This window comes from Schistocerca nitens, chromosome 1 (assembly GCF_023898315.1).
Source record: "Schistocerca nitens isolate TAMUIC-IGC-003100 chromosome 1, iqSchNite1.1, whole genome shotgun sequence".
Lineage (NCBI taxonomy): Eukaryota > Metazoa > Arthropoda > Insecta > Orthoptera > Acrididae > Schistocerca > Schistocerca nitens.
In genome coordinates, this window is record NC_064614.1 from 942,998,975 (window position 1) to 943,025,387 (window position 26,413).

At 43.4% G+C, this 26,413-nt stretch overlaps 1 protein-coding gene across 1 annotated transcript in view; it reads right to left on the reverse strand.

Annotated features, from left to right (window-relative positions):
* The window catches only part of LOC126237383 (intraflagellar transport protein 88 homolog), a 97,045-nt gene that overhangs the window by 40,101 nt on the left and 30,531 nt on the right, over positions 1–26,413 (reverse strand). Inside the window, exons 2-10 of the mRNA XM_049947470.1 lie at positions 10,065–10,212; positions 9,899–9,946; positions 9,638–9,819; positions 9,352–9,547; positions 9,049–9,266; positions 8,842–8,951; positions 8,638–8,756; positions 4,310–4,457; positions 3,964–4,160 (exon numbers count right to left, since the gene is read on the reverse strand). Coding sequence (XP_049803427.1) covers positions 3,964–4,160; positions 4,310–4,457; positions 8,638–8,756; positions 8,842–8,951; positions 9,049–9,266; positions 9,352–9,547; positions 9,638–9,819; positions 9,899–9,946; positions 10,065–10,211 — 1,365 coding nt within the window. The 5' untranslated portion in view covers position 10,212. The remainder of the gene's footprint in view (positions 1–3,963; positions 4,161–4,309; positions 4,458–8,637; positions 8,757–8,841; positions 8,952–9,048; positions 9,267–9,351; positions 9,548–9,637; positions 9,820–9,898; positions 9,947–10,064; positions 10,213–26,413) is intronic.

The following is a 26,413-nucleotide window of genomic DNA, read 5'->3' on the forward strand; positions in this document are numbered from 1 at the left end:
CAACTGCCTCCACAGCTGCCTACAGAGGTCCCCTCACAAACTGGACAGACTCTACAGCAAGCACTGTGCCATGTGGACATCAGCCAAATATAAGCTGGGTGCACCGAGCCCTCGGCCAAACTTATGTTTATGTGTTTATTGTTTGCTCGCCTATGTGACTGTATATTGATTTGTTCTATAGTTATGAGACTTTGTACTGCTCTGTACTTCATTCAGTGTTATTGGGGATCTCTTCTTGTAGAAGCAGAATAAAACTTGGTTGGTGTTACTTCTGATATTGTGTCAGTGCAACAATACAATAAGCCCCTGTTGTGAAAGCTCCCCCAAAGGATTCACAGACAAGCTGGGCTAAAGCTAACCTGAGCTTTGTGATTAACAGAGGGGGTTTTTGGGGCTAAACTGCAAGGTCATTAGCAGCCTGAGCTTAGTGAGTGATGGGAGCTCTAATATAATATCAGGAAGTTGGGTACGAAATTTACCATTACTGTGAACAAACCCATGATTTGGAGAACATAAACAAGAGAAGGGCCAGGGTGTGGGCCAAGATGGTGTCTTCAAAGTTTTGTAGAGGAAGATCTATGTCAAGCCTAGAAGAGTGCTATTAACAAATCTGGGGCAGCCAACTGTGTAGTCTTACAGTAGGGAATGGAAAACAGGTGATTTTCAAGAAGGGATGAGGGGTGGGGGAGGCTAGGATTGATGAAGGAGAGAGAAAATTGGACAAGAGATGGAAAGTGGCAGTGTGTTCAGTAGTGTCAAGAGGACAGAGATAATACAAAGTCATTCCATCCGTATTAGATGAATGTGGTTGAGTGGCAAATACTGAGGCATTCTAACATTGGGAAGGATGTAGAAGAAGACCTGAATAGCAGAGCTTTTGTTAACAGACAAAAGAGGGCATGTTGTGATTTGTATACATTTGCAATAGTGGAAAGAAGTTGATTAAAGTTGCTAGTTTGGTATGGAATTCAGTTAACTGAAAGATAATAATGCCATTTCAAGCATTCTATTAATTACCATCAGTGTTTTATATTTTTATTGTAGCTGTTGTCCAACTGATACTCTTCCTGCATTTCATGAATCCAAAGAATGAACTGCAGATCTTGGTGAGACTGAAGTGGTCATAGATATTAAGAAAGTCTGGTCAGTTAATACCTCTTGTCTCATGGGGTTTTGAATTTAAAGTGAGGCTGACAACTTTAAGATACCAACTATGAGGTACGGTGTGCCACACAGTAGTATGATTGTTTGTACGTTTAGTGAGACTAGAAATTAGTGTATCAAGTGAAGGCAGTATTCGAGAAAGAATATGATGCAGCAAAGAACAGGTACTTTATAAGGGTAAGATGCTATGTAACATAGCTCCAAATTCCTACACACGGGAGTTCTTTAGGATAATGTGTGCCACAGCTGTGTTTTATCAACTATACTTCACATTTCTATGTTGTCAATGCTCATTTATAGTAGTCTCTTAATTTCTGTGTTCTATGACATCTCCAATGTGCCTCTGTATGGTCACTTTAGCACTACAACTCATCCTTTCTTACTGAGACCAAATAAATGTCTTCTCTAGCATGTACATCTGCCAGGCAGCTCATAAAATACAACAGAAATCTCAATGACACAGAACTACCCATAAACTGGTATCCTTGTGTGTTGAATACAGCTTTTCATACCAGGAAAAGCCAGCAAATAGTGAAACCAAAATTTTCCTCACTCTTCTAACCTTCCCAAACTTAATTTACTCTCTTCTCTTGTCCAATATGAAACATTTGTTACACTAATACTTTTCCTATATCATTATTCCACCTTTCACTTCTCAGTTCAGATGTGTTCAGTAGAGGCATACACGCCTCTCAATGGAGTCTGCTTCATAGTGTGGCAGCTCTCTCTCATAAACGTTGTCTAACTGACTTTACTAAGCAACCTGTTTTGACTCAGGAGCAATTCCAGATCCAACAAAAAGATTCCCATTGTCTACTTGTGTAAGTGATCAACAAAAGAGAAGAGAGAAATAGGAAAGAGTGGGAGGTACTCTAATGCCAAAAATGACTAGTAGTGCAAGGCACAATAGAAACTTCATAGAGGATAAATATGTTAATTAAAAATTGGTTTTTTAGAAATAAAGAAGAGTAAGTGAGAAAACAAGAGCAAAAAGAAAAAGTCAACACAACAAGAAAATTTATGACTCATAAGCCCATAAAATCAAAACACACAAGAACTAAAAGTGACACAATTCCCTATTAAACAACTGTGACAGGTTCAGTACAAGTGTAAAGAGCTGAATTAGTGGTTCTATTGCTAGGAATAAAAAATAAAGACAGCAGCATGGAAAAGGTATGGAGAAATGTAACAGGCAAAAGTGGGAGAGCGATGTTATTCAAAAGAACAACTGCTATGTTGAACACCTTCTGGCCATTTAATGCACATAATTTTTGACAAATGGAAAACAGGTGCTATGCTTCTGTCTGGTTAAATTTTTGTACCATTAGAACATACAGGGTGACAATTATTGAACTATGCGAAATAAAATCATCAACTTCTAAACTGTTGGCACTGGAATGTTCAAACTGCATGGTTGGCTGCAGGGAATGATGGAATTATTATGTGCATGTATGGTTTGTTTTAGCAACGAAGCCCAATTTCATATGGATGGGTTCATCAATAAGCAAAATTAGCGCATGTGCGGGACCACATGCATGTGTGCGATTGAGAAGTCTCCTCAACCTCAATGGCTGACTGTGTCATGTGCAATGTCCAGTCAGGGAATAATTGGTGCAACATTCCTTGATGGCACAGTGACTACCAAATGGCACATGAAGATTTTGGAAGATTATTTCATACCTATTATACGAAGCGACCCTGATTTTGACAAGATGTGGTTCATGCAAGACGGAGCTCAACCTCACTGAAGTAGGAGAGTGTCTGGGGACCAAATTCTGGTTCTGGTGTACCCAAAGGCCACTGGCATGGGCCTCGATTGGCCGCCACATTCTCTGGATCCGAACACATGTGACTTCTTTTTGTGGGGCAATATTAAAGACAAGTGTACAGAGATAACAATAAAACCATTGCTGAGCTGAGAACAGCCATTCAGGAGATCATTGATAGCATCAATGTTCCCACACTTTGGTGGGTCATGTAGCATTTTGCTATTTGTCTGTGCCACATCTTCGTCAATGATGACAGGCATGTTTAACACATCATAACCTAAATCCAAATACCTGTAATGATGTTTACACATTGAATAAAGTGTGTGCAAACTGTAGTTTGTAACTAATTTACATTTTTTTCATATAGTTCAATAACTGTCACCCTTATTAGCAAACATCTGTTTCACAGAAAGTAGCATAAATAAACACCTTCTATAATTAGGAGAATACTTTCTTTCTACTTTTGGCAATCTCCAGCCCCTTCATCTTACTTTCTTTTAATTATTTCTGTTATGATGAAAATCAGTGCAGCTTGTCCCTCTGTCAGAAGTGAAAAGATCAAATGAATTCCACCTAACTACCTCACATACAACATAGTGGACCTTAACTGTCTGTTTATGTTGATTTAAGATATAGTGTTTTACCCTTAACAAATTGAATAGTTGTGGATTTTCTAATCTCAAAATTTCTTAAAGAAATCAAATTATGGATTTGTGGAACATTTTAGTGTGCTTTCTTTGCAGAGTAATACACACATTTTTGCCTTATCTTGCTGATTTAGATGTTCTCTGAGTTTCTTAAATTACTTCAGGTGACAGCCATATATGTGTTCAGAAACTAGCAGCTGTCGGTATGCACGTGTGTGAATGTTTGTCTTGCAAGTAAGAATTACTGGTGGTTAGTACATACTGATTTTCACTATTAAACTGTTCAGGCATCACCGGCTTTTGTATGCATAACACATACCAATACATTTCAGAAATCATACATAATAATATTTTACTGAGACAAATATGGATAAAAAACTTACAAGATAATAAATAAAAGCCAGATTTGTTGAAGCTGTACTTGCAACTTTGGTGTCTTTTTTTTCAAATCCTTTTAAGGTTTCAATGGCTTGGGAAATTTCCTTCTGCTTCAGAAACATTACAGCCTTGTTAATTTCAAGATCATATGAGAGAGCTCCATAATTTGAGGCTTTGATTGTGTCAACACACCAGGAATAACCTACAAAAATGCTTTAAATGTACTCATGAATAAGTATTTTACAATCCATTTCATTAAAAATACATGAAAAATGAAATTAATAAGTCAGTGCAGAATGAATTGTGTTAAAACCTTTATGCTTAATTACTTTCACAATATTTGTAACTAACCAGCACTGAAGGTATCCTCAATAACAGGTGCTATTAGTTTTGCTGCAGTAAGGATACTCCTCTCAGCATCGTTCTTCATCTTCTGTTCTATCTTATGTAAACTGTCATTCTTAATAACTTCTAAGATTAATGTGGATCCTGGATCATCCTAAATCATAAAGAGAGAAATTAGAGGCAGTGGTGGCACCATGATCAATTTTACAAATACATATTTGTCAACAGTTTTAAACAATAGCATTTAAATAATACATTTCTCACACCATCACTCTAGCTTGAGAAAGGATTCATCTGAAAGCTAGCAAAATTTTCAGTCTTGTTTATGTGCCTGTCAACAACTTAATGCCCCTACAATTCAGGGAGTTGTCACCTTTCTTCCTGAAGTATTTGGAAATAATGAAATAGAGGAGGAGATGTGGCAGGAATGTGTAATTGGATGGTGGAGAAGGGGGGGGGGGGGGGTTGAGGGGGTGGGAGGGGGCAACGGAGAAAGCCAAAGGGGTGATAACTGATGTAAGACTGTCCCTGACATTCAGTTTCATTTTATGTGTCACTGTTTCATGTTTTTGTTGTAATTAGGTATAAGTACAAGACAAGCAACAGACTGAACACAACTTTATTCCATGGAAGCATTAACAACTTTAACACTGTGTCTAACGAACATTCAGTAGGAACCAATAATGTAATAAACGGAAAACCTCCAAAAGCACACACACACACAGCCTTTTGAAAGTATACACATGCATCACTGCATTTCTTCCCTTTCAGTGATATCATAGATTCTTGAGACCTCCATGCTGTCCTCCTCGTCTGCTGGGCCCTGGCAATGGCAGCATACAGTCTGTGGCACTACAGGTTCATACACATTCTGTGCTCGTGCCCACCTTCTTATGTCAAACCATACAGCAACACTTACAATGCCAGTACTGTTTCAGTGTCGACCTAGGGCACCAGCTCTGGCAATAGTGCCTGGGGTGCTGGCGATACTGGTTCAGTGGTTGCTCAGGAACAAGTGACAGAATCCCTGATGATGGTGTCTGAAGAAATACAGGAAATGCTGGATCAGCCACCGAGGACAAATTTCCTCACCCACATAGGATTGGAGAACTACCAGCAGCAGCATATGACGCCCCATGTGGATGGGCTCGAGGGCGGTGGTGCGACATCACGGCACACCCGACTTGTCACGCAAAGGCGAAGCTGATCATGGTGCCTCAATCAGAGACAGTCCTCCTTGTGTATGTTACAGAGACACCACCCTCGGCATCTGGTGATGACATTTGTAATCCATTTAAACTGATGTCTGAAGCCATGCGCCCCAACAGCCACTGCTGGCCGGAGGAGATGTGGCAGTTGCACGAGTTTATGTCAAGGTAGAGGATGCACAAGGTGTAGCAGTATCTTTGGCTGCCACCTGGGAAGTAGTTCCGCAGGGCTCTTCTGCCGAATGGCATGAAACGGAAAAAGGAGAGAAGCTGATGTGAGGCGATGTCGAATGAAGAGGTGGCAACACATTTTTCCATCTGAGTTTTCAAAGTTCACACTAGGCACTCCACCTTACCATTAGACTGCGAATGGAACAGTAAGGTGAGGATGTGATGGATAACACAGGAATCATAAAAAGCCGGAAGCTATTGAGACAGAAAGTGTGGACCATTATTCATAATTTCATGGGCAATCCTATGAGTGAAAAAAGTTTGGACAAGACTGCAATGGTGGCACTTGCGGATGTGGATGTGGAAACACAATGAACAAAATACTGAAAATGAGAGTGTGCATCAATGACCAATAGCCATTAAGCTTTGAGAAAGGGGCCAGTGAAATCCACATTTATACAGTCCTGTGGATGTGACAGCATCAGCCAAGGAGACGACAGTGCCCAAGGGACAGCTTGGTGCGTCACATGCTCTGAACAGGAGGCAACCAAGTGGGTAAAGTCACTGTCCAAGCCACACCAAAACCCATTTTGAGGCGCCAACACTTTTGTGCATGATACACCCAAATGATCTGCATTAATAAACGGAAAACCTCCGAATGAAACACTGAGAGTCACACTACCCAAGGGGTTGCGTGACCCACGTCTAAAAGCAGAACACCATTCACAACGAAGAATCGATGTCAAAATATCTAATAATTAAGGAAGGGGTCAGACAAACGAGAATGTGGTGAATCCAGCCAAGCATGTTGTACAAATATTATGACCTTCTGCAAAACGGGATCCGAAGTACAGCCTTTACAACCCATGTGCTAGTTGCAGGAAAATCGCCAACCATCTGCTGTGTGGTGACATCGATGTGAAAACAAAGCAATTCCCCCTGATCAAATCCTGGGTTTGGACCAGCCAGCAGGCGAAACAAAGCATCAGCATTTGCATGTTGATTCGTAGGGTGGAAATGAATCTCTTTGTTGCAATGCAAAGCAGAAAGAGCCCAACATTGAATGTGATGTGCCGCTTTATCTGGAAAAGATGCAGAAGGACTGAATAAGGAAACCAATGGTTTGTAATCGGTGACCAGTTGGAATTTGCTACCATAGAGAAAAATATGGAATTTCTTCAGAGCATATACAATGGCCAAATGTTCCTTTTCTATCTGAGAGTGCCTAGTTTGAGCAGAAGATAGTGTTTTTGAGACCCAAGCAATACGCCACTAGGAGTGATCTGGATATCTATTAGCCAGTACCACCCCAACCTGTATTGTGAAGTTTACATCACAAGAACCAAGTGGAAGTCTGGTTGGTACATCACTCAGCAGGGCACAGACTGCAACATGGTCTTAAGGGTGGAAAAAATGGTTTCATAAGCCAGTTACCAGCAAAACTGAGTCCCTTTGCTCAGCAAAGCATGTAACTGCTACAGGACTGTCACTGCCCCAGGCAATAATTTATGGTAGTAAGCAACTCTGCCTAGCTTTGGCTGACAAAAGATGTGGAAGTGAAACATTAGCAGAAACATGTTGATGAGGGGTTAGAGACCCTGAAAAGGAGCTTCAAACCCAAGTTAAATGATAGAAGGTGAAAAAAATTGACATTTTTCTAAATTACACTTTAACCTGCTGCAGAAAAGCTTGTTTGGCACAACAGAAATATCTGATACAATGTTTATGTCCATATCCGTACCAGGTCATTGTGCTAAATTTTTGCATTGCAAACAGAAGCAGTGTGACCTTTTTCGTCGCAATTATGACAGGTAATTTTGGGCAGTCTGGGTGCTCATGGTTAATTAAACAATAACTGCAGGATGGGAGCATGGAATGTGTATGTTGCTGGTTACTGACCTGTTTACTTTGTTGGTGCGGCTGATGCTGGGAGTAAGTCCAGCCCCCTTGATCATGTACAGACCACCACAATCATGTCACCCCTATGAACTACCTGAAGCTTGGTGTGGAAAAGAGAGTTGGATTGCTGATACCTCACACCAGGATTCAGTTTGGTTACCCACAGACAACTGTGCAATAGCTAAAACCTCAGAGAGCAATGGATTTTTACACTGGAGGGCATGCTCTCGCACCTCACAATCTGGAGCTACATGAATGACAGCATCTCTCACCATCTGATCAGTATATGGCTCTTTATGCACGTCAGACACAAAATGACAATGATGACTTAACCCATGGCGTTCAGCAGTCCATGCTCAAGGATTGATGTGGTTGTTTCCAACAGTGGTAAAACTCAACCCAGGATGCAATAACATGGGTGCGCTTACAGTAGTATTTTAAAAGAGGTTCACACATTTGGTGAAATGTTAAAGATGACAAATTCTGCAAAGGAGTGAGTCGACATATGACTTGGAACATTCTTCGCAATATCCATGTAAGGAACAAGGAGCAGCATGCTGACTAGACAAAATTGAAGCCAATGACTGAAGTATCTGAATTTGGTTGTCCAGCACCTGTGACTGGTGGTGCAATGCCGTGTGAATTATTCTTGCTATTCGACCAACCAACGTAAAATGTCCTCCATAACCCCGGCAGCCATCGTGAGAATAAACAGAGGAACAATCAGAGTAGAAATTTGTGCATAAAACAGGACTACATTAATTGAAAAATCACACACACACACACACACACACACACACACACAAGTCTGAGGCGTCCTCTACAGATGATATAGCACTGCCACATGCATGGCCTTTTGAATGTATGTGGACATGTCACTACAGTTTTATGGTCTCAAACACTGCCCCCAACTCACTATATAATTAGTAAACATTAGTGGCTGAACTCCTGCCTTTAAAAGAACAATAAGCACTTTAATCATCAAAAGTTGAAACATATATGGCACAGAATTTAGCAAATGACAAAGAAAAGCTGAGCAATAACAACAAAATTTACCTTCAGTGCACTGTACTTCTCTTCATCAACATTTAGAGGAACTTCAAGCATTGATTGGAAGCTTCTTTTCATCTTCTCTTTGTCACCAAGGGCATAGTAACAGAGAATGATGTGGAGTCCTTAAAAATCAATATAAATAAAATAACTGCTGTTAACTGTAGATTTTGTAATATAATTATGTTGTCAATGGAAGGCGAAGGCTACCTGTTATAAAATCTGGTTTTTCTTGCATAATGAATTCAAAACTTGAGCATGCATCAGTAAATTGCCCCATTTTCACAAATAATATGCCAATGTTGTGCATGATCTTAATTCTGGAATAAAAGGAGATAGTCAAACATTAACAATGAAGTTAACTTAATATTACACTGTACATTTCGTAATTGCTAATTACATACTTTCTTCACAAACCTTAACTCTTTGTAAGTATTTGGAACTTGGTCCAGTGCCATGTGATACATCTTAACAGCTTTAGAATACTGCCCTAACTTGAAGTATATATTGCCCATATTTACTTTTAGACGGTTTGCATTGTGAAACATTCTATTTTTTGTAATAATTTGATATGTATTCAAAGCTTCAGTGTACATTTCATTTGCAGCATACTGATTTGCCAAGTTGAAAAGAACCTGAAATTTTAAATTCCAGTGAAAACTTAATCCAGTCTTTCTTAAGGGAATCTCTAAAAGATGCTGCATTGCAGATTCTACTTACACCAAATGTCAAATCAAGATTGTGGCTATCACTTAATCCTTGTTGGTCAAGCATACGAATGAGATGCTGTTCTTTACTGGATGCTTCTTTGGCTTTATCTAGTGCAAGCCGTAGCTCACCACGATTGTTGGCAATGCAAGACTCTTCAATCAGTACTGCTATAGTTCTTTCAAGCTTCTTTGCTTTTTCCTCTGGCCTAAAATCATGCTTAAAATTTAGACAGAAACAAGTCTCACAACAAAAATTCACTGACTTACAAGAACTAACTGGAAGAGGTAGTACTTACGTGTCTTCTTTTTTCATTTCCAACTGTGCTGAAGGGGAGCTGGCTGCTTGATTAAGTGGATCAAACAGCTGAGTCTGTCGCTGAGAAGTATATCCAGCACCCCTCACTGCTGTCATTGGTCTGTTCACCCCATCCTGTGTACTGGTCACTGGACGAAAGTTTAGGCTGGTTCCCTCACGATACTGTAATAGCATTATAGAATCTGACAAACTAACTCTTCATCGTAATACCACTTATATCACATATATGCAATCAACTTACACCTGATGATGTGCCAAGACGCATTGCTGTGGGAGGCTTCGCTGTTGTCTCCATGAAACAAATATCATAAAGTTAATGTTCACAACAGGCACAGGTGCAAATTAAATCTGTCATTTTCCAAAGTTATGGTTACAATCTTTTTTTTTTTTTTTTTTTTTTTACTTACAATTGGTCTTTTTGCATAAGTTGATCGAAGTGCTTCTTGAATAATTTCATCTTGCTCGAGATCTTTTGTGCTAAGAGCCGATGGGTACTCATTGTAGCCAGAATAGATATCATCATCCAGTGGGACTTCAGCTTGGATATTACTCATTCTGAAAACAAACAGCTGCTGATTTGAATAAGAAGCTACTTTTTATTGGTTTAGCATAAGAAAACACATTCATACTGTATGTGCAGGAGATAGTGTGTATGAGTGGGAGGAAGGGGTAGGAGTGGAGGATGAAGGATAGTCCGATTAATTCACTACTCTAACATGACTGTCAACAGCAAATGACAAGTTAAGCCAAAAACATTTGGTTTACATTTAAGAGAACACAATGAACAAACAAAGTCTAAAAACAGATTATCTGCACTTAATAAATGAACATGAAAATGCAGTAAACGCTGTCATTTAAGGGCAAAACAAATAACAGACCTGTGATCCTCAAGGGTGTGGCGCATATCATAAATGTAGAAACAAATCTCAAAAATATGATTAATATTATTATTATTATTATTATTATTATTATTATTATTGTTGTTGTTGTTGTTGTTGTTGTTGTTGTTGTTGTTAGATTACACTGTTGGATATGAAGTCTACTCCAGGTTACTTCCGCTTCCTTAGGAGTTTAGGACTGGTGACTTAAATGATTTTACAGTACTTTATGAGGTAAGATCTGCTCCACCGCTGGTTCATATTCCATCCTTACAAGGAGGTGATGTGTTATAAGCCAGTTGGCCTTGACAACACACAAATGAATAATCATAGGCTCATCACCTATAATAAACTCGTTAGCAACAAATTTGCTAATTCCCTATGAACAACAAGGCCTGGCTGATTCTTAGCACTGGTGGTCTTCCACAATCACTTTAAAATATATATACAGGTGCCTTTTTAACTAGTCAAACTCTTCAGAAAATATAACATTATGTATCTTCAACTGATGTCACAAATAGGGTTATATCTTTTATTTCATGGTCTTTCAATGCCCTAGGATTCTGGAAAGCACACTATCTAACTCGTGTGAGACTGGTCCCAGGGAACCAAGGTGACAGGGATGATTCAGTTTTGACATTTCACATTTAACTGACCCCGATTCTCAGGTCTTTACATTTCAGTTTCTCCTGAGCCATCTTATCATTAATGTTCTCATCACATGAGACTTGGACATTGATCAACAGCCATGTGACAGCCAGCAGTTGTGACTGCTTTAGGTGTGTGGTAGTATCATTTGTTGTTGAAATCTGGCACTCTTATAGCTCTACATATTTGCCAATGAAAATGTTATTATTATTATTATTATTATTATTATTACTGGGAGTTCTGGACAGTCAACAGAAATGTCAGTAAGGGCACTACAATTTTTTAGATGATTTATTGATTTAAAGAAACTTACTAAATTGGAAAACTTCTGTCCAAGGCTGTTCTCATAGCATACTGAAATTTAGTATTCCACAATTGATGTAGGTGGCCTCACATCATAAAAGATTTTAAAAATCTTATTAAGGCCATCTCTTCATCTACATCTGCATCCATACTTTACTAATCAGTGTGAAGTGATGGTAGAGCATACTACTGATTGTACAACATAATAATTGTTCCCATTCCATCAGCATATAGAGCAATGGACACAAGTCTTTGCACTCACAGTAATTATTCTAATATTATCTTCACAGACACTATGGAAGCAATACATAGAAGGTTGTTGTACATTTTTAGATTCCTTGCTCAATAATAGGTTCTTATAACTTTGTGAGTAGGTTTTTGAAGTTCAGGTTTTCCAGCTTTTCTGTGACATTCTCCTGTGGGTTAAACAAACCTGTCAGCATCATGTTGCGTTTCTTTGTACATATTTAATATCTCCTGTTAAAACTATTTGATATGGTCCCACACACTTGAGCAATACTCTAGGATGGGTCATAAGAGAGTTTTGGAAGCAGTCTCCTTTGCAGGTGACTCCATTTTGCTAGTATCCTACCAATGAACCAAAGTCTGCTACCTGCTTTATTTAAGACTGAGCCTCTGATCATTACATTTCATATTCTCACAAACTGTTGCATCAAGATATTTCTATGAGTTGACATCCCTATTGTGACAAGTTGATACTGCAGGTATAGGATGTTACGTTTACCCATTTTGTGACATGTACAAGTTTATGTTTCTGAATATTTACAGCACATTTAGAGTTCTCACACCATTTTGAAATCTGATAAAGATCAAACTGGTTATTTGTGCAGCTTTTATGAGAGTACTTTATTACAGATAACTGCATCACCTGAAAAAAGTCTGAGGTTGCCATTAATAATGTCTGACAGGCCATTAATTAGCAATATGAACAGCTACGGTATGGACACACTTGTCTGAGGTATGTCCAAAGTTATTTCTACATCTACCCATGTCGCTCCACCTAAATATTGCAAAGAAATTCTGAATCTAGTCACAAATTTCACTAAATGCCCAAAACAATCGTATTTCTGCTAATAAGTACTAGTAAGCCACTGAGTCAAATGCTTTTCAGAAACCATAATACTGCATCTACCAGATAGTCTTTATCCATAGCTTTCAGAATGGCATGTGACACAAGTAATAGTTGGGTTTCATATGAACGATGATTTCAGAATCCATTACTGCTGGCGTGGAAGATATCATTCTGTTCCAGATATCTCATTATGCTTTAGCTCTGAATGTGTTCTAAGATAGAACAGCAAATGATTGTAAATTATTGTCAGTGTTATTATATGGTCGTTTTGTGCATCATTTCTACTACACTTCTTGTAGATGGAGGTAACCTGTGCTTTCTTCCAACCAGTGGGCATACTTTTTTGTTTGAGGAATCTGTGTTGTGTTAAAAGAGTGGCTAACTTAGTCACAGTTCTGGTGCTTAAGGCATCACCTGGGGTTTTAGACCATGCTCTTTTGCTCATAATGGCACACCATGACCACAATCAAATCCAAATCTGAAAGCAGGTTCATCAATGAAGTGCAACACTTAGCATTGAAAGCACATTTATTATGAACACCAACTTACAGACAGAACTGAACTTGTCTACAGCTCATAGTCTACTGGTTAGTGTTGCTGCCCCTGGATCACAGGGTACTGGGTTCGATTCCCTGACAAGTCAGGTATTTTCTCTGCCTGGGGACTGGGTGTTTGTGTTGTCCTCACCATTTCATCATCATTCAGGAAAATGACAAGACTGGACAAGAAAAGATTAGGATTTGCATGGGCACTTACAACCATGTAGTTAAGTGCCCCACAAAACTAAATGCCATCATCATCATCATCATCAGAATTGGACTTGTGCAAAGAGAGTGCTGCTACTTATACAAAAATTGAACATTCCATACCATAGAACATTACAAACATAAGATATTTTGAGAACCTTTCAGAAATGATGAATACTGTGTAACAAGTAACTGCTGCTGAATGGCTTTAACTGGCAACTCACAGCACAATAGCCAGTGAAACTAACCATTAAGCCACACTACATGCATATACATTACTGCATTGCTACTTCTCCAGGAGCTAACTACATCACCCTGGATCTAGGTCTTGTCAACGGACCTCTGAACAGCAAATCCCTGTATTCTGGTCTTGCTGTCACATCCTCTTTATGCAATGGGCAATGAAGGTAGCCTCTTCGGCCATAGCTTCACGACTCTTGAGCAGATCTTCAGTTATGTTGAATGAGAAGCGCGCATCAATCTGTGCTTCAGGACTGTAGTAGGGCTTCATACACAGGACATGGATGATGTCTTAACATTTTGGTCTTCTTCATGAAAGGTCATAACCCTTGACTTCATATGTGATGTATAACAAGCAATGAAGGATACAATGCAGCACAAAGTAACACCCCCATAACTTTTCTGGGAAGCCTCCTTGGCTATATCTCACTGACCGATGCTTCATGTTACAGCACTTTCAGTCTTTCTCCTAGGTGTTCAGAGTCCATACGCAAGCCAACTACCTTGCTTCTTTGGTCCTGGTGATGAATTGTTTCACATAACCATATGGGTGAAACAGGAACAACGTATCCATTGTCGTTTCAGCCTCATGACCAAGGAGCAAACAGATCAGTGTGAAACCTTCGCTGTGTTATATGCAAATGTCGCAACAGGCAATACTGTATCCTAATCTCTCTGTTCAACATCAAAATATACTGGGAAAAGTATCTGCGAGCATCTTATTAAAGTATTCTGTCAGGCCATTCATCTGTGGGTGGTAGGCGGTTGTCATCTTGTGAGTGATGTTGCAGAGTGAAATTAACTCTGATACTAGTCTTGGCTGGCAAACTTATTCATGACTAGTGATCATCATACAGGGAGCCTCATGCTTCAAAATTATGTCCTCTACAAGAAACCATCCAATTTCTGGAGCTTTGCAGTTGGCTCAGCTTTGGTGATGTGCTTGAAGTAGTGAGAGCAAACTATTTTCCATTGATTCCCATTTGTAAACTTCAGGAACCTCCCCAATTCTGTGGAATGGCACTGTTACACATGGAATTGGTACCAGATGCCCCAGAAGTAATTGCAGTATATGCTTCAATCACTGGTATTCCTTACAGATCAATAGATATGAAAGTGCACTGCCTATGATGTGAGGCAGTATGATGCAATGTTCCTTCAGACATGCATGCATGTCCAAAGGAACATTGCATCTTACTTCTTCACAACACAGGCACTACTACTCTGTATTTATTGGCTGAAACTCGGCCTGTGACTTGTGAATAAAAGAACATTAAAGGGAATACCATTAATGGGATATAAGATTACAGATATGACACAAGGATGAAAACATACGGAAGTTTGGGTCTGGCAGTGGGTCCTGCTTGGATAGCTGAAGTGGTTAAGGTGACCACTTGCATTAAGTGGAAAATCCTGGTTCGAGTCTCGGTCCAGCACAAATTTTCATCATTGTAACTCCATTATACAGCTGAAGGTGGTTCATATTCACAACTGTGAATGTGTGTCTTTAAACATGTCTGCTTGTGTCTGTATATGTGTGGATGGATTGTGTGTGCGTGCGAGTGTATACCTGTCCTTTTTTCCCCCTAAGGTAAGTCTTTCCGCTCCCGGGATTGGAATGACTCCTTACCCTCTCCCTAAAACCCACATCCTTTCATCTTTCCCTCTCCTTCCCTCTTTCCTGATGAGGCAACAGTTTGTGGCGAAAGCTTGAATTTTGTGTGTTTGTTTGTGTTAGTTTGTGTGTCTATCGACCTTTCCCTCTATTATATTCAAGTTTAATATCAGATTGATAGAGACCTGGCAGACCAAATGTTGAACCATTATGAAAAATCTTTAGGATAACTTGCCACAAATGAGCTAGGATAGTAAGTAACCATTTTTAAATTATACAATGTACTGTTTATTAACTGGAATTTTCCTTTTCTTGGCTCCTCTTTCTTCAAGGCTTCAATGATTTTTGGCAAGACTGGATACGCCCTCTGTTTAGTAGCAACGACATTTAATGCAGTGATGATTATTTCATCCACACTTTTATGTTCCACCAAAGGATTTCCAAAACGAGAGATGATATCCTTGTGTTTGCATTCACTTTTGCATTTGCCTGTGACTCCTTACTCCTGAAACCTCAGTACATGTCTCATCAGTCAACCCAACTGATTCTTTGGGTTAGTCAGTCAGGACAGAGAATAGTGATCCACTGCAACAGCAAATGATTTGCCAAATAAATACAGCTGCAACTTGTTAATGGCTCAGAAAACAGAAAAAAATACACTCTAAAGATTCAGTGGGGTCATCTTGAATTATCTTCTCTTATTCCTCCTGGATAATCCCTCGTTCAGCTTGTGACACACTATATGAGAGCTAGTCAATTGGTGGATGATACCCAGTGTTGATATAGTGTTTTATCATGGACCTTTTGGTCTGTTTCCACTCCACTATGGTTTTGAAAGCACCTGAAAATTATTGCAGGACCACTAACACCATGTGACGTTGTTCCTTAGTCAAGATAGATCCTACTGGCAGTTCAATAGTAGCTTCCTCCCCTGCATTGCCTGTAGTCAATGGCATTAAGCTGCCCTTCCTTGACTGGTTTGGCTGCTCCTACACACATATCTCTAGGAATGAGTTGTGGTTGCTCGTGACAATTAGTGATCCAAAGCTCTCCTTGACCACCTTCTATACTTATGATCATTGCTGGTATGTAGATCTCTTTTGTGAATCAGTGTAGTTTTTTTTTGCAATTGATATAAGCTTCACAATCTAACTGAGCATCTGAGTTGATAACCGGAACTCACGTCATTGACTATGGTGGGATAACACTGACTACAATGGCAACAACTATCCAGAGCAATCTTCGTTATGTGGGCTTCTTGGAATAATTTTGTCAATTTTGAATCCCATCTGTGAATGAAATTATGACTACATTCTGTTAAAACGACAAATTCAAAGGGCTGTGTTCTGTTAATTATGGTTACCCATGCAATACATGTTCCTATTGGTTGCCTGTTTTAGTCATCTGCAACTTTCAGCACAATTACTCTCCTCTCACAGAACACATTCTTTTCTACCTGTCGAAATTACACAATGGTTGGTTGGTAGTGTTGTGCCATGTGTTCATACAGCGCAGTCACTGCACGTAAGATGCGGCCACTGCTTCTCAAGCATTGTGTGCCAATGCTCCAGTGGCAGCAGCGCAACTTACTTCAAAGTTCTCACAGTGGGGGCACCACAAGATATGCAGCAGTCATACCACTCGGTCAACAGAGCCAATCAGGATGCAGCCTCAAGTATTTAAGTTGCGTCATTGCCCGGAAGCAGAGTTGTTCCGTGGGCCTTCTAGAGTATGGAGCAGGTCTCCTCTCAGTCATGGTGCTGTTACTGTGATAGTGTTTATGGGAGATGAACTTTGGCTATGGACCTGGACAGGAGCAATTATACTGAATCAAGTTGCACCTTGTTTTCAGTATAAATCTAAGTTGTAATTAATTCTGACTTTCCAATTGGTAGTTTGTAGCTGGGACACAACAGGTTGATTTGGGAGAGGAGACCAGACAAAGTCATCAGCCCCATGATCTAGGATGGCAGAAATAAAGGGAGGAACAACACAAAAAGCACAGTCCAGTCAAGAGAAAGAAATATTGTGTAAAAAAAGAAGGAAAAGGGATGTTACAGCAGCAGGAAGAGGAAAGAATAGGAGGGGAGTGAGTGGAAATGGTGAGAGCATGGGTGCCTGAGAAATGTTACGTGGGGGAGGGGGGGGGGGGGCACCAGCACTGCTACTGACCCATCCTGACATCAACACAATACCATTATTACTGTATAATGGGGACAACGCTAGAGGAAGAAGACACAAGAAAAGAGGAAACAAAACAGCACAACAGACCAGACAAAATGTATGGAAAAGGCTGGGAGAACTTGACCATAACCAGACAAGGAAGCTGAGAGGGCACATTTAGTGTGAAGGGCCAAAAGGTGGGTGCAGTCCAGCAGAATATGGCTCACTGTGGGTGGAGCCCTGCAACTACAAAGGGGGAAAGGGGACGGCTGCTTGCGGAGTAAAAACCCGAGGGTCAACTTACTATGGCCAGTATGAAGACGGCACAGGATGGTAGATTCCTGCTAGGAGAGGCAGAGAGAAGACTGTCACATGGTGAGAGTCTCCTTGATGGCATGAAGTTTGTTAGAGAGGGAGATAGCCCCTCAAGAGTCAGCCCACAATTGAGCAAAAATGGACTTGATATAAAGCTGCAAATGCGCCCTCACAGAGGTCACAGAGAATGTGACATAGGTGGCTGCCCCCCCCCCCCCCAGCTAGATGATAAGCAAATTCATTTCCTGGGATATCTATGTGGCCAGGAGCCCAAAGGAAGTCAACTGAACAAGCAGCATCACCAAGACCAGCAAGATGATCATGGATAGCAGGGACCAAGGGGTGGTGGGAAAAACACAGAGTGATATCCCAGAGGCCACTCACTGAGTTCATACACAAAAAAACTCAGGTGAGGGAGGAATGTTTAATAAAACAGAGGGCTCGATGGATGGCCATCAGCTCTGCAGTAAACACCCCATACATGGAAGGCAAGAGATAGTGTTCCATACCAACACAATACGTGAAGGGATGTCGCACATGATCAGTAGATTTAGAGCTGTTGGTGTAAAAAACAAGGGCAACCTGAAACTCCTGTGAGAGTGTTTAGAACAAACAATGGACTACCATTGGAGCAATGGAGGCCTTTGGATCCCAGAAGAGATTCATCTGAATCTGCGGCTGAGGAACTAACAAAAGGGGGGGGGGGGGGGGGGGGGAGTTGGGAGAGAACACAGGGAAGAGGACAGGGAGGGAAGATAGGAGACACAGCAAAGAGAAGCAAGGTGGAGCCCAACTGGTAAACCCACCCTCGGTAGGTGGGCAATGGCCTGAAGCTGCAAAAAGAATAGAATAGGAGGGGTGAGAAGGGGAAGATCAATAGTGATGGCATAGGAAATCAGGAACTGGGACTGAAGAATCAAAAGGGGAGGGATCCCAGCATCAACCAGAAGACTATCAACAGGGCTAATGCGGAAGGTGCTGGTGGCTGAACGGATACCTTGATGGTGAACTAGGTCCAAAAGGAGCAGCATGCAAGAGGCAGCTCATCCATAAACTTGACAACCATAGTCCAGACGAGATGGAACTAGTTCCTGGTAAAGGCAGAGACGGGTCAAACAATCCACACCCCAAGAGATGTGGGCAAGGAGAGCTGAGAACAGTGCCAACTTGGACTCCAAACAATCAGTGGGACTGGAACTGGTGAATAAAAATTGAGAGGGGACCAGAAAGACCTCACTCACAAGAGTAAGGACGATATGATGGCTCCAAGCTGTGTCGTAAGCCTTACGATGATCGAAGAAAACTGCGATGAGATGGTGGCTTGCCAAACTGCGTTTTCCAATTGAAGCAGATGATCCATCAGAGACTGTCCCTCCCAAAAGCTGCACTGGTAAGGAGATAAAAAGTCCTGATTTTCAAGGACCCAACTGAGCTAACGAGCCCCCATCCGTTCTAGCAACTTGCAGAGTACATAGGTCATGCTGATGGGCTGGCAACCATCAAGGGATGACAGATTCTTGCCAGGTTTAAGGACAGGAACCACAATACTGTCCCTTCATTGAGAGGGGAAAATGCCTTGGAGCTAAACAGGTTAAACACTGGGAGGAGATATTGGTGTTGTGAAAGACTGAGGTATTGAAGCAATTGGTTATGGATGGAATGAGCGCCAGGAGCTGAACTGTAGGGGCTAGAAGAATTTCCCATTCAGTTAAAGGTTCATTGTAGGATTCTGCCTGACAAGTGGTAAAACATAAGTGGGAAGCTTCAGTTCACTGTTTCTGGAGGAAGAAGAAGGCAGCTGGATAGGAGGCTGATGCCAATGCCATTGCAAAATGGGTCACAAGGTGTTCCCGAAAAATGATGGATCTGTACAAAGGCCACCTGGAAGGGCAAGGCTCTGAATGGAAGACTGCTGCTGACAACCTTGGAGGGTTCGGAGTATAGCCCACTCCCACGACGAAGGGACAGAAGAACCAAGAGAGGAGACAAAGCATACCCAACATATCCGTTTGCTCTGTTTGGTTAAGTAATGGGCTTTGGTGTGAAGACATTTAAAGCCAGTAAGACCGACGGAGGACAGGTGCTGCTTAAGATCACAGATGGTGGTTGCAAAGGCCATGCTCCAGCGTGGAACTGGCCAAAGGTGAACGGAGTATGTCAAGCAGGTAACGGCAATGCCAGTAGTGCAGATTATCTTACTGGACAGATCACAGATGACTTCATCAATAAAACCTGACTAAGAAGGTGGAAACATGACCTGGGAAGTATACAGAGGCCAATCAGAATGATGGAAGCCCAGTGGGATAGCCTGGGCGTTGGGAGGTGGGAAGGGAATGAGAGAATCAATGGGAAGGAGAGGTCATCGAGTAGTGACCATTATTACAAAGGAAGAAGGGGATGGGACAAAAGCGAAAGATCAATGGCAGAAAAAGTGCCATATGTGGCACTAAAATGACTAGGGAAACCATCATTAAGAGGGAATATGTTGTGGTCCACAAGAAACTGGTTAATGAGCCCCGGACTAGATGAAGAAGCACGGCCCCACAAAGAGTGATGGGCATTAAAATCTCCTTGGAGAAGAAAGCAAGGGGGGAGTTGCTGCAGGAGGATACTTACGGCAGCAGATGTAGGTGGCCTGTTAGGAGGGAGCTAGAGATTGTATACCATGATGGCAGAGTCCAAGTGGACCCAGATATCAACCACTTGCAATGTGGCACAAAGTGGGATCCATGTACTAACAAATCCATATAGACCAACATGCAGACTCCACTGGAAGCCCTCAAAGGACCAACCTGGTTCCAACAGAAAGCACAGAACCCATAAAATGGTCAGTGAGCGAGCATCAGTAAAATTAGATTTCTGGGAACAATGCAAACTGCAGAATAAAAGGCAATAAGGGATTGCAACTCTGGGAGGTGGCAGTAGTATCCATTACAGTTCCACTAAATAAACACAGAGCAGGTATCCAAATGGCAGGCAAACAGGCTCAAGCGAATCACGCCGCCAGGTTACCAACAACAATTGGGGGGGGGATTTCCATTAATAAGATGCCAGACTCAGGTTGTGATAGGCGTAATTGGGTACAACGAGGTGGGGGGCTTGTCCTATGACTAATGTTGTTTCTTCTTCTTCTTTACAGGTTGAGGAGGCGGGCAAGGCACAAAGGGAAAGCAGGCTTCCGCAAGATTTGGGAAGAGAACAGAAAACCTTAGGACACAAAGATTATGTGTCCTGTGGCCAAGTTGCAGCAGCAGGCCTCTGGCCTGACAGCCATTGGACAGAGGTGTCCTGGAAGGGAGCCCTATCACCAACCAGTGCCGAAAGAGGAGGGCACTTCTTTGGCTGGGGAGGAAGAGCAGCACCTGGTGGGGAAGATGTGGGAACATCAGGAGAGGGGCAAAGGAGAGGGAGACAGGACTGGGATAAGAAAAAAGGAGGGGGAGGGGGGAGAGAAGGATGTAACAGAGCAAATGTAAAAGTTATCAACACACGATGAAGTTGGTCATATTTCTGATGAGCCTCAGTGTAAGATAAACGATCCAGGAACTTATACTCGTGTATCTTTTTTTCTTTCTTATAAGCCGGGATATCTGGTGAGCGTGGAGAGTTATGATCATGACAATTACACAAAAGAGTGGCAGAACAAGGTGCTCCTCTTGTGGAGTGGGACTCCACAGTCACCAAACAGAGGGTCTGCCATACATTGGGTAGACACGTGCCCGAAATGCAAGCACTGAAGGCAACTCATGAGGGGCGGGATGGATGCACGCCTTCACAGCACACTGATACCACATAAACTTGATCTTCTCTGAGAGGATGTCTCCCTCAAAGTCCAGGATAAAGGCACCAGTATCAGTGCAGTTGTGCCTAAGACCTTTCTGCAAATGCCGAACAAACTGAATGTCCTGTCATTTGAGATTGGCCAAGAGTTCCTTGTCAGTTTGAAGAATGAGATCCCAATGAAATATAACTCCCTGACCATATTCACAGACTGGTGAGGTGTAATGGACACCGGGAAGTCACCAAGATGATCACAACCATGAAGAGCTGCAGATTGGATGGCAGAAGACGTTTTGATCAACAGGGAACCTTACCGCATCTCACTGAGAGCCTCCACTTCGACAAATTTGTTTTCAATATTTTCCGCAAGAAACTACAGTTTTGTTGTGGTGAATGAGCCTAGTCCATTTTAGTACAGACCAGGCAATGGGAAAGGTGTTTCACTCCAAGACGGCGAGGCCGGCACTGCTCCCAGGGTGTGGCCAGGGAAGGTAAGGTGGCAGGGTCACAGGGTCATAAGAAGCAGCATTTAATGATCCATTACCAATAGTCGAGACAGCCATAGCAGAACAACCAGATTTTTGGAGCTTGATATGCTTCATGTGCAAAGCATTCACCCTGATACAACCCACTCAAATCAGGGGCTCTCCCCATAGATGCCACCCAGCCTTAGCAAGGACTGTCTGGCACGGAAGCCATTATCAGGAGTTCTGATGCTCCAGAATGACAAGTAACCACTCCTAGGCATACATGAGGAGGCAACAGCTCAGGTATCAGAATTGTGATACCTCTGTTGTCAGGGGGTCAGTCAGATGAGTATGTAACAGATGTCCTGGATACCAGACAGGGTGGAGGGGGGCTACAACAGGGGAAAAAAAGAAGAAGGAGGAAGTTAGAGGAATCCACACTGTACATGCTAGGGAGTGTGTTCTCCCCAAATGGCTCACACCACAGAGAGAAAATTTAGAATTGGAGGCCAAGCCTCAAAGGAGGCCAAAAAGGAAGGGTGAAACAGAAAAAGGCAAGAGGAACAAAACCACAAGTAATGCAGGAAACCAGGTGGATAGCCAGGTTCACATAAATAAGAACACTGAGAGAAGGGAAGGAGAGTGCAGAGGGGGGGAGCGAAGACGAGGACAAGGAGGGAGATGCACTGGGAAGAAATGCAGCCCAGGGAAGAAGAAAGGACGGCAATAGCTCGCGGGACCCGTGTTGGCCACGCACAAACTCACTAAAGAACTGTGGGCCCCCTGCGGGGGAGGGTCAGAGTCATAGAAAAGGAAGCCCTTAAGTCGAACAGAGTCCAGACAGGCTGGTCATCAGTTACAATGTGAATGAGATTTCCTGAAATCTTGGAGACCATTGTTGATAGAGGAATTTCACATTTGGTGGTATCACCTCTATAGGTGGTCACCTCACTTATTTTTTCTGAGTTTGCCAGCTAGGTGAGTGGTTGCTGTAGTAGCCACCAGAAAGATCGCGGGAGGCGCACATTGGCACGGTGCGTCACGGGCGGTAGTTGCCACAAGTAGAGTCCCGTCCACCAGAGGGCACGCGAGAATTCTGACGCGACCTCTGCCGGCGTAACAACAAGAACAACAACAACAACTCCGGCAGCACGGGCCGTGCCCAGTCAGTTAACATCGGGCATGCCTAAGACACAGTTCCGGTCTACGCTAAGTGAAGTGCGACGTAAACGTGAACAATGTTACTACACAATTGGCAACGAGTAGGGTCGTTCTTTCGCGTGTTGCGTCGTTGTTCCGGTTTCGCAGTTTCTCCACGGCATGGAGGATTTGGTGCGAGTTTTGGTTGCGCAGCAGACGGAGCTCATGGCCACCATGAAACAAGTGCTTCCGGCGTTGCTCTCCACGCCGTCTGCTCCGGCGCAGTTCCCTCCTCCCTTTTCCCCGTATGACGAGACGGCGGAGGATTGGGACGCATATGAACATCGCCTTCGGCAGCATTTCCAGGCGTTTCATGTTGCCAATGCGGAGGTATGTCGTGCTCTCTTCTTGTCTTGGATATCTCCCTCGCTGTATCAAGTTTTGCAGCAGCTAGCGCCGTTGCAGGAACCCTCGTCCTTGTCTTTTGACGCATTGTGTTCATTGCTGTCTTCATATTATCGCCGCCGCACGCATGTTGTGGCGGCTAGGGTCGAGTTCTATCAATGCAAGAAACAGCCCAATCAGTCTTACCGGGTGTGGGCCGCTACCCTGCACGGTCTTAGTCGCAAGTGTCATTTTGTCACGGAGCAGTCGCGAGAGTCGTATGCCCACGTTATGGTACGCGACGTCATTGTTCGTTCGGCCCCTGATAGGGAGGTCCGGCAACGGGCCCTGCAGTTAGAAGACCCTTCCCTCCAGGAAGTCCTGTCCATTGCTCAATCGTATGAAGTCTCTCACGCAGCAGGTCAACAGCTGGAAGCGTGGTGCGACGTCGCGAAGGTTCAGGGCGGCGCGGCCGCGTCCACTGTGTCCGGGGTGGACGACGTGCGAGCGGTACAATCCGGCCGTTACGGCCGCTCCCGCACGGCGCGTAAACAGAATTCCGGCCGCCGGCCCCTGTTGCCGTCCTGTGCGTCGTGCTATATACATCATGATCAGTCAGAGTGCCCCCGGCGTTGGGCCGTTTGTCGCAAATGTAATAAAAAAGGTCACATTGCTAAAGTTTGCCGCTCAGCCTCGAAAGAATCAAAGGAAGCACGTACAGAGGACATGGACGTTGACATTCAGGAAGTTTCATCAGGCCAGGCTCCCGACGCATCGGCACGCAAACTCTTTATCGAGGTGTCGGTTCGGTCGCGCCGGTTACAACTGCAAGTAGATACGGGCGCGGCAGTTTCGTTGTTGAATGCACAAACTTATTCCGACCTTGGATCACCCCCGTTGATGCCAGTTTACCGGCGTCTACGCGGTTATGGTAAACAGTTCATTCCCCTCATGGGTCAATTCACTACCGACGTGACTTATAAATCAGTCACTCGGCCTATTACTTTTATTGTTGTCAGTGATGCGAGCTCCGCTAACCTTTTTGGCCTGGATGCCTTTCAAGCTTTCGGGTTTTCTATTGCTGACACCATACAGTTGGTCTCCGACGACGTTCCCTATCACTCATTGGAATCTTTGATCTCAGACTTTCCAGACATTTTTGAGGAGGGCCTTGGGTGTGTTTCCGATTTTGAAGCTCACTTAACGTTGAAGGCGTCGGCTCGCCCGCGTTTTCTACGCGCGAGACAGATCCCCTTGGCTCTCCGCCCTCAGGTAAAGGAAGAGCTAGACCGGCTGACAGCCCTAGGGGTCGTTCTTCCCGTTTCTTCCAGTGAGTGGGCTTCGCCCCTCGTTATTGTCAAGAAGCCCTCGGGAAAATTACGTCTTTGTGGCGATTTCAAGGCCACCATTAATTCCCAATTGGTGGTGGACACCTATCCTTTGCCTCGTGCTGATGAATTGTTCTCCGCCGTGGCGGGAGGCCAATATTTTTCGAAAATCGATGTGTCGGAGGCTTATCATCAGATACCACTTGATGAGGACTCCAAACGGCTGGCGGTCGTCAACACCCCGTTTGGCCTTTACCAATACCAGCGGTTGGCTTTTGGAATATCCAGTGCCCCGGCGATATTCCAGCGTTATCTTGAGCACGTCACGTCGACAATCCCTCATTGTATTAATTACCTGGATGACATAATTGTCACAGGCCGCAGCACAAAGGAACACTTGCACAACCTTCGCACCCTCTTTCTCAAATTCAGGTCTGTGGGCTTGCGTTGCAACCTGCATAAGTCAACCTTCTTCCAACCGTCCATTGAGTATGTGGGCTACACCATATCTCGGCATGGCATCCAGCCACTAGGAAGTTTGGTCCAAGGTATCGTCGACCTTCCTCGGCCCACTTCGCTGAAAGAGTTACAAGCGTTTTTAGGCAAGATAGCATATTACCACCGGTTCATTCCCAGGGCTTCCACTATAGCCCACCCCCTGTACTGTCTTCTGCACAAGGGTGTTCCTTTTGATTGGTCACCTGCATGCGAGCGAGCATTCACCTCGTTGAAGGGCCTCCTCACTTCAGCCCCTTGTTTGGCTACTTTTGATCCCCATAAGCCGTTGGTCCTGGCTACAGATGCTTCGCAGTATGGGGTGGGGGCGGTCCTGGCCCATCACAACGCAGATGGTTCCGAGCAACCACTGGCGTTTGTGTCTAAAACGCTGAGCCCCGCGCAGGCCCATTACTCCCAGGTGGAAAAAGAAGCTTTGGCCATTGTCTACGCTGTTACCAAGTTTCACCCTTTCTTGTATGGCATGAAGTTTCAGTTAATCACTGACCATAAGCCGTTAATATCGTTATTTGGCCCCGCCTCTCAGATTCCGGATAGGGCGGCCCACAGACTACAGTGCTGGGCCTTGTTCCTCTCTAAGTACCATTATGACATTCATTTTCGCCCTACAGGACAGCATGCCAACGCCGACGCTCTTTCCCGTCTTCCGGTGGGCCCGGATCCTACGTTCGATCGAGAGGAGATTATGTGTTTTCATTTGGATGTGGCGTCCCGCCAAGCAGTTGATGGCTTCCCGATCACTAGTTCTCGAGTCGCCAGGGAAACGGCGGCTGACCCGGTTCTCCGGCAAGTAGCTCGCCTCATTCAGCAGGGGTGGTCCTCCCGCCCTCCGGGTCGGGCCTCGGACCCTCTTCGTAATTGTTTTCTTCTACGAGACAGACTCTCGGTCTTGGAAGGAGTTCTCCTTCTGGCTACCGATGATACAGCTCCTCGCGTGGTTGTTCCTGCAGGTTTACGAAGGGAGGTCCTCACGTTATTACATGCGGGGCACTGGGGTGTTTCCCGTACTAAAACCTTGGCTCGCAGACATGTGTACTGGCCCGGTATTGACAGAGCAATTGAGCACTTGGTGGCCGCCTGTTCCCAGTGTGCGAGCCAACAAGCATCTCCCAGGGCAGCGTTCTCTTCATGGCCGGCAAC